This window comes from Pan paniscus, chromosome 21 (assembly GCF_029289425.2).
Source record: "Pan paniscus chromosome 21, NHGRI_mPanPan1-v2.0_pri, whole genome shotgun sequence".
NCBI classification, from domain to species: domain Eukaryota; kingdom Metazoa; phylum Chordata; class Mammalia; order Primates; family Hominidae; genus Pan; species Pan paniscus.
The window spans coordinates 42278302-42288847 of NC_073270.2; the positions used below are offsets into that span (position 1 = coordinate 42278302).

The 10546-nt window shown below is 57.4% G+C and overlaps 1 protein-coding gene across 1 annotated transcript; it reads left to right on the plus strand.

Annotated features, from left to right (window-relative positions):
• Window positions 1–1626: 1626 nt before the first annotated feature.
• Window positions 1627–10223, plus strand: MYL9 (myosin light chain 9). Its single transcript, XM_003831883.6, has 4 exons — window positions 1627–1962; window positions 5255–5464; window positions 8434–8595; window positions 9479–10223. Exons 2-4 carry the CDS (start codon window positions 5281–5283, stop codon window positions 9649–9651), a joined length of 519 nt encoding a protein of 172 aa, XP_003831931.1. The 5' UTR covers window positions 1627–1962; window positions 5255–5280; the 3' UTR covers window positions 9652–10223.
• Window positions 10224–10546: the final 323 nt, after the last annotated feature.

Genomic DNA, 10546 nt, shown 5'->3' on the forward strand with positions numbered 1-10546 from the left:
AGGGAGTTTCCGCTGAGGAAGATGAAAGTGCTCTGGAGATGGATGGTGGTGATGGTTGCACAACAAAGTGAATATACTTAATGCCACCAAACTATACACTTAAAAATGCTGAAAATGGCATGAACCTGGGAGGCGGAGCTTGCAGTGAGCTGAGATGGCGCCACTGCACTCCAGCCTGGGCGACAGAGGGAGACTCCATCTCAAAAAAAAAAAAAAAAACCACGCTGAAAATGGTAATTTTATGTTATGTATATTTTACCACAATCAAAAAATAAAATGTAAAACTGGGACACTGAAGAAACGTGATGACAAATGATCTTACTTTGGCTCCTAGACCAGAAAAAATTCCTCTAAAGGACATTATTGGGATAACTGGCACAACCTGAATATGGACTGTAAATTAGGTAATTAAATCAATGTGAAAATTGTCCTGACTTTTATCATTGTACTATGCATATTTAAGAGAATCTCCTTTTTAGGAGGTACTCACTGAAACATGTAGAGATAACAGGACATATGTATGCAAGAAACTCTCAAATGGTTGGGGGTAGGAATAAATAAATATAAATGTATGTATATGTATTATATATATGTATATGTATATGGAAAGCAAGAAGAAAATATAATAAAACCCAATGGTAACAAATGGAGAATCTAGATGAAGCTATACAGGGTTCTTTGCACAGTTCTTCTAACTTTATCCTAAGTCTGAAATCATTTCAAAATAAAGTTTTTAAAAATTAATCTGTCCAAAATAGAGTTTCTTATCCCCAAACTGCTCCACACAGCAAACCCATCATAGAAAATGGCAGCTCTTTCTCGTTGCTCACATCAAAACTCTGAGACTCCACCCTAACTCTTTTCTTTCACACCCATTCCCATGCCCCAGCAGATCCTACCGGCTGCACCTCGGAAATAGTTTTAGCACTTGTCCCTCGGCCTCCCCGCTAGTCCGGATCAGCCTGATCCTTGCTGGGTCACTCCTCACAGGTCCCCTGCTCGTGGACTCGGCCCCCTCTGCGCTATTTTCAACACATCACCCAGAAGGATTCCGTCAAAACCCAAGCCAGGTCGTCACTCCCTGCTCAGAACCCTCCGACACCCCACATGGCCTACAGGGAGCCACAGAGAGGTCCCCGCTGCTTCTCAGCCCCTCCGGCTCCCGCCCCCATCCTCCTGACCTCCTGCTGCTGGCGACCCCAAGCCCGGGAGCCCTCACGGCGGGGCGCACCCCTGCACCTCCTGTCTGCCCAATGTCACTGCCCAGAGCACCCTGCGGAACAGCCCACGCTCCCCCCAGGTCCCCTTCTCCTTTGAGGCCCCAGGCCGCGGAGCTACTTGTTCATCGTGTTTCCCTCCACGAAACCAGTGCTTCCCGAGTGGTTCCTTCAGCCCCGCTCTGGCGGGCGACCGCTGATGTGGACAGAGCGAGTCACCGGGCGTAGGGGTCCCTGGGAGCACCCCCCACCCACCGCCTGGGGTCCCTGGGAGCCCCCCCACCCACCGCGTCTGCACTCCCCACGTCGAGAGCCGTTGCCCGTCAGGGGAAGCTGCACTCCCACGGCCCATACAAGTGGGAGGCCTCTGGGGAAGCGGCCCTGGACGTTCCGCTTGCCTCTCTGGAGGGGAAGGGGTGGCCCAGAGCGAACCCCCACACCCCCTCCCATTGCCTGCTCACCCCATCACCTCCCCTCCCTACAAGGCCCTCTGTGCAGCCTGGGCTGGCACAGCAAGGAAGGGGGGCTCACCCCAGAGCGCCCCCGCCTGCCAGCCCGTGGGTCGAGGCCAAATAAGGCCGGACGGCAGCCGAGGATCCCCGCACCCCGCCCGCGGCCCCGCCCCGCGCACATTCTTCTGCCTTGTAAGGCCCGGCCGCCACGCCCCGCCCCCGCCTGGAGTCCGGACCCGACGGCCGGCCCAGTTCCACGCACCCAGCGAGCCCAAGCGCCTTCTCCGCACCAGGTGGGATCCGGGGCCCCGGGGGTCTTGAGGACGGGCCTAACGGCCCAGGGCTGCAGATGAGAGGTGGCCCGGGCCCGACCCGGCTGTCACGGGGGGCAAAGGCGGGCCCCACGGACTGGGACGTGGTAGGGTCTGTTGGGCACGGACTGAGGGGTGAGTTGGGGCAGCGAGTTTGCTGGGGGCCGACAGGGACTCTGGCCAGGGGCCGGGCAGCAGGAAGGCTGTTCTGGCCTCTGAGAAGCAGTGGTCCTGCGGCAAGGGAAGGCCATCGTCCAGGCCCTGCCCCTTTGCTGAGGAGCTGGAGATGCCAAGCCCAGAGCTCCGGGGGGGGCTGGGGAGCCCGGGTACAAGGGTGCTGGGGAGAGGGTTGCAGTCGCCAGTTCCCCCTGGCCCAGTAAAGGCATGTGTGTCACAGATGGAGAAACAGCCCTGTGGGACTCCACGCCCCCACAGCATCTGTGTCCCCTCCCCATCTCCCATCCCTACACCCTGGGCCAGGGGAAAGGGACCGAGACTAGAGGGCCCTTCCGACAGCCAGTGCTGTATGCAGGGACCCGGGCTTCCCCTCTCTGGGTCATCTCGCCTGTGGGTGGGGAAGGTCTGCGGAGGGCCCTGATGGACTCACCCCTAGGGGGCAGGACGAGGACTAGGGGCTGGGAGAACCTGATCCCTGCTCTTCCCAGCCCTCCAGCTGCTCTAAGGAGGAGCCTCAGATGAGGTGCACTGAGAAGGAGGCATCTGGCCTGCCCAGCTCCAGGGGCTGGAGGTCATGGGGGCACTGCCCTGTGCTGGCTTCAGCCCAGCCTTTTCTGTTATGGTGGGAATCTGGACACCAGGATGGGGGACATGGCATCTAGTCACATCCAGGCCAAGTATCAGTGCTGACCCCTGGTGTCTAGGGCACCTGAAGGGGAAGCGATGGCCTCAGAACTAAAGGCCCCACCCATGCCTGCCCCTCGCCCCTCCACCAGTTCTAGAAGGCGCCTCTGGATACACAGAGCCCTTTCCCGCTCCGCTGCCACAGGCCCGCCTGAGGACTGGGGCTCCCTGTTTTGTTCAAGCCTCGAGGGCACCAGCAGCCAAGTTTGCTCTCCACTGACCCAAACCTAGCCCAGGAATCCTGTCTTCCAGGTGGCCCCTCCCCCTCTCATGGGCACTCCACTCCCCTTCTGGGGCCTGTTTTCCTAGCTGCACCATGGGGGCACCCCTGCCTCCGCTCACCACTTCCCACAATTGCTGGGGTGGACATGGCGGCCTTGTGCAAGCCCTTAAGTACAGTGCTCCCAGCCACACCACAGCAGAGAGTGCAGACCGGGTGGCCATGAAGGCAGAGGGGCCCAGCTGGGCTCAGACCCAGCTGTGGGTGGCCTGGCCATGCCTGCCCTAGAGCTTCACAGAGTGTGGTGGGGACAGTGATAGCCATCACAGCCTCTGTTGGGCACAGTGCACTGCCTCTCTGCATGCAGCCTTCTGTGGGCACCAGGAGTCAAAGTTCCCGAGAACACTGGACTCAGAGAAGGACTAGGCCCCTCTAAAGCACGGGAGAGGAGGGGGCCGGCATCTGGGGACAATGGCACTCCCAACTAGGTCATGGGTGAGAAGGAATTCTGTCTACCTTCCTGAACCATGCAAGAAACACTGAGGGCTGGGTGTGTCGGTCCGTGGGACACGGGCAGCCACTGTCTCATGACTACAGGCAGTGATGGCCCTGGGGACCAGCTGGGGCTGGCCGGGATCCCAGTCCAGGGTTGATGATCTCAAAGGCCAAGGACCGAGAATGACTTCAACAGAGTCATGGGAGGAAGGCCTGGAAACAGCTCAAGTTGCAACCACACAGCTTGGGGTGAACAACAGGCAGAGCAGGCTTCCTGGAGGCCCTGGGCCTGGGGGTTTGGGCAGAGGGAAGAGGGGCCGCAGTCCTGGAACCTCAGCCAGGCCCACTGCCCCAGCCGAGGGAAGGAGGCACTGGGTCTTCAGGCGCATATACCCACAAGCTGTGGCAAGCATTCAGGGAAACAGTCCCAGGCCTGGTCTCAGTTTCCCCATCTGTACAGTAGAAGCAGCAGACTGGCCGTAGTTGCCTCATACAGTCATTCATCAAACAAGCATCTGTTAGCCCAACTATGGCCTGGGATTGGTGTAAACTGGGGGATCTATGCTGGCCCACAAGGGAGAGAGATCTTTAAGTGTTTACTGTGGAAGCAAGGATACAGGGAACAGCTCCCTAGGAGAGGGGGGCGGTCTCAAGAACTGGGCTGGAGAAGAAAGAGCACAGGGGAGGAGGGGACCACAGAGGAAAGCCTGGGAGTGTCCAGGGAACTGCAGAGGTCAGAAGGGTAGGATTGTGGGTCACAAGAGGGACACCACGAGGGCTGTCAGAGAGGCCAGGAGGGACTCACACAGGGCCTTGAATGCCAGGATGAGGGACCCAGACTTGCTCTGAGGGGCGGCAGGAATCTTCAAGGGCTTCACAATGACAGGTGTAGGTCAGGGTCTGTATGGGACAGAAGAGGCCAGCTGGAGGCTAAGAAGCCAGGTCTAAGCAAGGGTGAAGAAGCTGGGGTTCTCAGCCCAAGCAAGCCTCACACCCCGATAAGCACTGGGGAGTGAGAACAAGGAGTGGGACCCAGGATCAGTCTGTGACCACTCACCACTGGGGGGCTGGTCAAGCTCCCTGAGGGGGACAGGCGGGGGCTTGACTGCCCAGAGCCTCCTAGAACCTCAGGCGGGCAGCAGAGGGATGGAGTGGGAGAGTGAGGAACGGCAGGAATGCAGGAATGCTGATCCAGCTCCTTCCTGCAGGGCCAGGGAGCCTGGATGGCAGCCCAGGAGAGCCCTCACTGACTCCCACGAGTGGACCCACCTTGTCACTTGGAAAGAGAGAGGGACAGTGTAAATGCTATTAAGGATTAAAGGAGATAAAGCATGGTAATGGTTGGCACCAAGCCCAATCCTAAGTGTTTTACCCAAACAGTCACAGCCAAAATAGCTGATTCCATGCCCGGCACTGTTCCAGGAGCTCTCGGGCACTGAGTCAGTTAATCCCTACTGCTGGGCACTCCTCATGTCTCCAGTCCCAGATGAAGACTCTCGGGCTCAGAGAGGTAGAGGAAGTTGTTCAGAATCACACAGCCACACTTGTCTGCTTTTGTGAAGAACTGGGTGGTGGGAGCCCCAAATCCGTGGGCAGCCTTGAATGCCAGGCCGAAGTGCTAAAAGCCAGTCTGGGGGAGGCAGGAAGATTCCCTGGCCCAGAGTCACAGAGCCACCCAACCCCCACCCCTACCTGCAGGGAAGCCCCACCCACCAGAAGCCAAGATGTCCAGCAAGCGGGCCAAAGCCAAGACCACCAAGAAGCGGCCACAGCGGGCCACATCCAACGTCTTCGCAATGTTTGACCAGTCCCAGATCCAGGAGTTTAAGGAGGCTTTCAACATGATTGACCAGAACCGTGATGGCTTCATTGACAAGGAGGACCTGCACGACATGCTGGCCTCGCTGGGTGAGCTGGGACAGGGACAGGGGTGAGATGGATGAGGCCAGGCAGGCTCTGCCAATCATTTATAGGGCACCTCCTGTGTAGTGAGACGCGTGGTGTCCACCTTAGAGAATAGTTGCCATTAACTTAGTCCATTCAACAGGGAAACTGGGCCGGGCGCGGTGGCTCACGCCTGTAATCCCAGCACTTTGGGAGGCCAAGGCGGGCGGATCAATAGGTCAGGAGATCGAGACCATCCTGGCTAACACGGTGAAACCCTGACTCTACTAAAAATACCAAAAATTAGCCGAGCGTGGTGGCGGGCGCCTGTAGTCCCAGCTACTCGGGAGGCTGAGGCAGGAGAATGGCGTGAACCCGGAAAGCGGAGGTTGCAGTGAGTCGAGATCGCCCCACTGCACTCCAGCCTGGGCAACAGAGCGAGACTCCATCTCAAAAAAAAAAAAAACAGGGAAACTGAAGCACAAAGCAGGTCCACCACAGGGTCTGAACGTAGACAGGCTGACTCCACAGTGGGCCTGTCTTAGGCAGATTTGTGCACTGGGCTGCCAGGTATCATTTCATTTAAAGAAAGGGGTCAGCTGGCTGAGCGCGGTGGCTCACGCCTGTAATCCCAGCATTTTGGGAGGCCAAGGCGGGCGGATCACAAGGTCAGAAGATCGAGATCATCCTGGCTAGCATGGTGAAACCCCGTCTCTACTAAAAATACAAAAATTAGCTGGGCGTGGTGGCGGGCACCAGCTACTCGGGAGGCTGAGGCAGGAGAATGGTGTGAACCTGGGAGGCGGAGTTTGCAGTGAGCCAAGATCACGCCACTGCACTCCAGCCTGGGCGACAGAGCAAGACTCCGTCTCAAAACAGAAAGAAAGGAAAGAAAGAGGTCAGCATCTAAATGAAAGTGTGAACTGCAGGCTGCCCACTGCACAGATGGGGAAACTGAGGCCTAGAGGGGAGGCCAGACCAGCTCCCCTCCTTCAGAGGTCACCCATCCCAGGCTCTCATAGCCTCTCTGGTCCCAGTGACTTCCTCAGGATCAGGACCTTAGAACTAACAGGGTACAAAAATAAAGTCCAATTCTCTACTGCAGATGGGGAAACACAGGCCCAGAGGCAAGGCCTCCAGAGACCATGCCCCAACCCACGGGCCTGCCCCAACATCCCTCCCAAAGTGCTGGCCACAGCCAGCCACTCTCAGCCCAGTTCCCGCGTACTCCTCATGCCGAGTGACAGCATCCAGACCAGACACTGCCTGGGGGAGGGAGAGTCCAGGACCAGAGGACACAGCCCCGTGACAGTCAAGCCTGGAGCTTTGAGGCCAGAGAGTCAGTCCCTGGTAGGGCCCTGTGCACTTCCCTCTTCCTGTGAAATGGGGCCATGACCCTGACATTTCCCCAAGAGGCACTGAGCAGGAGAACCAGGCAAACCTGAGTGGGAGAACTGACAGCACGCTGCCCCCGGCCCTGAGCACCAAACCTCTCCCCGCTTCTGGCCAGGCTCGCTTGAAGGCTCCCTCCCCCAGGAGGTCACCTGGCAGGAAGTAAACTCTAGGGTTCTTTTTTTTCTTTCCCCCCGAGACAAAATCTCACTCTGTTGCCCAGGCTGGAGTGGCACCATCTCGGCTCACTGCAACCTCCGTCTCCCAGGTTCAAGAGATTCTCCTGCCTCAGCTTCCCCAGTAGCTGGGATTACAGACGTGCGCCACCATGCCCGGCTAATTTTTGTATTTTTAGTAGAGACAGGGTTTCGCCATGTTGGCCAGGCTGGTCTCAAACTCCAGAGCCCATCTTGTCCTCCCGAAGTACTGTGATTACAGGTGTGAGCTACCACGCCTGGCCAACTCCAGGGTTCTTATCTGGGGCTTTCCCAGCTTCGTGGAAGGACTGAGGCCTGGTAAGAGAAGGGGCTGGCCTTAAGTACCCCAGTGTCCTGGCGTCACAGCTCCTCTTGGGCCTCAGCTTCCATGGCCATCCCAGGGGGACACAGCAGGGTATGTGAGGCTCAGGGACATGAAAACTTCCTATTTCCAAGGCCACACCCTGCACCCAGGCCCCTGAACCCCTGAGACTTCATGACAGCCCTGGGTGTCCACCCAGAAAAACATGCACTGTGTTTGTAGCTCATATCCGTGGGTCTGCAGATGAGTCACACCCGTATCTTCAAGTTAAAAACAAGAGCAGCAAATATAATAATAATAAGAAGAAGAAGCCCTGCAGGTATTATCTTAAATCTCAAAGCAATCCTATTGAACAGATACAATTATTCCCACTTTACAAACAAGGAAACTGAGGCTCAGAGAGGTTAAGTAATTTACCCAAGGTCACACAGCTACCAAGTAGTGGGGCTGCAATAGAAACCCAGCAGTTGATTCCAGTCCATAGGCCTGTGCCAGTCATTGTTATGAGCCTTTTGCAACTACTGTCTTCACAATTCCCCTAAGAGATGGGGAAAACCAAGGTGCACAGCTGGGATCCAAACCCAGGCCTGTCTGACAGCAAAGCACTGTGTCTGGACTTTGGAGTTAGGCTGCCTGGGTTCAAATGCCAGGTCTACTCAAGTCTCCTCCTTACTTGCTGTCTGACCCTGGACAAGTCACCTGGCCTCTCTGTGCCTCAGCTTCCATACCTGTGAAGTGGGTAAGAATGCTGACTTCACAGGGTGGTGAAAGTTAAATGCAATAAGGCACGTGGTCGACCAGCCACAGCGAGCAGTCTGCAGAGGGTTGTTCTTATTACACTTTAGTGAGCACTGCCGGCTGCTGACATCCAGGCCACAGGAGGAAACTGGTGGGAGCAGCCAGGGACTCCCGGCGCCCACTGCTGTGGCTGCACTAGAGCCATGCTTTCCAGTTCACAAAACCCACTACCTCCCGTCTCACACGGAGCGGTGAAGGGCAGGGGTGGGGGACGGGGGTGCAAGTTGTCCCAGCTGGGGACAGAGGGCCCAGGACCACAGGCTGGAACACCCCACCTGCCACAGGGAAGAACCCCACAGACGAATACCTGGAGGGCATGATGAGCGAGGCCCCGGGGCCCATCAACTTCACCATGTTCCTCACCATGTTTGGGGAGAAGCTGAACGGCACGGACCCCGAGGATGTGATTCGCAACGCCTTTGCCTGCTTCGACGAGGAAGCCTCAGGTCCGTGGCGCCCCCTACCACCACTCTGCATGCAAGTGGAACAGGGCCACCCCAGGCATTCAGTGCCTCTGCCCCTAAGGGCCAGAACAGACATCACCCATCTCCCAGGTTCTGTCACCAGAACTATAAAAGCCAGGCCACCTCCTTATTGTCACCGCAAAGGCTAGGCCAGAACAGCCCATGCCCCAAGACTCCTGCCTTCGTGATCTCCCCCGCTGGCGCAATGCACATTCTCCATCTGTTTTAGACCTTTCCAGAAATCAAACCATTTCATGCCTTTCTTGCCAAGAAGGTATAGAAACTGGCCCCCCTCAGATCTCCTAACGGATATTCCATCCCTCAGCTCATTTTTCCCAGGGACATGTCAGGGTGATGATGGCCATGGTAACATGGCCATGGGCCCTCACGGGCCTGACTACCTTCACGGTCCCTCACTGGAATGGCATACGTTCATCCCTGTTTTCTAGATTAAACAGGCACACGGAGGTTAAGGACCTTGCCCAAAGTCACATAGCTAAGGAGAATGGGAATCAGCACTGCAACTCAGGCAGTGGAACTCCAGAGCTCACGCTTAAAACAGGGCACACCCAACACCATCTGTGTGCACAGCCTCAAGTTCCCCAAGTGACACCTCGGAGACAGTCCCACTGCACAACTCCTCCCCTCGGGACCCTGGCACCCCTTCACGTGGGATCCGACACCCCTTCACGTGCACCCCCACACCCCTCCTGCCACGTCCTCATTCCTCAGACTGACCAGAGACTAAGATTGTATCTTCCCAGCCCCTCTAGGTCTGCAAGAGCTGCCAGGGGGCTGAGGGATGGGGCTGCTGTGTGTGTCTCAGCCCAAGTTCCTGCTCTCACCCCCCTGCCCCTGCCCGCAGGTTTCATCCATGAGGACCACCTCCGGGAGCTGCTCACCACCATGGGTGACCGCTTCACAGATGAGGAAGTGGACGAGATGTACCGGGAGGCGCCCATTGATAAGAAAGGCAACTTCAACTACGTGGAGTTCACCCGCATCCTCAAACATGGCGCCAAGGATAAAGACGACTAGGCCACCCCAGCCCCCCGACACCCCAGCCCCCGCCAGTCACCCCTCCCCGCACACACCCATCCATACCAGCTCCCTGCCCATGACCCTCGCTCAGGGATCCCCCTTTGAGGGGTTAGGGTCCCAGTTCCCAGTGGAAGAAACAGGCCAGGAGAAGTGCGTGCCGAGCTGAGGCAGATGTTCCCACAGTGACCCCAGAGCCCTGGGCTATAGTCTCTGACCCCTCCAGGGAAAGACCACCTTCTGGGGACATGGGCTGGAGGGCAGGACCTAGAGGCACCAAGGGAAGGCCCCATTCCGGGGCTGTTCCCCGAGGAGGAAGGGAAGGGGCTCTGTGTGCCCCCCAGGAGGAAGAGGCCCTGAGTCCTGGGATCAGACACCCCTTCACGTGTATCCCCACACAAATGCAATCTCACCAAGGTCCCCTCTCAGTCCCCTTCCCTACACCCTGACCGGCCACTGCCGCACACCCACCCAGAGCACACCACCCGCCATGGGAGTGTGCTCAGGAGTCACGGGCAGCGTGGACATCTGTCCCAGAGGAAGCAGAATCTCCAATAGAGGGCTGAGCACTGCTTCTGGTCTGTGTGTCTGTGGCTGGGGTGAAGTAAGGGGACCCCGGGCCTGAAACCCTCTCCCACCTTCTCCTGCCATCTCCAGTTACTGCCCTGCTCCTCCCACCCTGGCCCAGGGAAGGACTGGGTGTCCTCCAGCCATATGGTCCCTGAAGCCTCTAGGGACCAGAGTCCCTAGTAAGTGGGCTCTGTGCTCAGCTGAGACCAGCAGGGAACAGGGGATGGAGGGAATGGGCCTGGTGGCCTTCTCAGGGCTTGTGGGAAAGGGAGGACCATGGAAATCACCACAGCCAATCCCGTGGAGGGTTCCAGGCCTCTTGGGG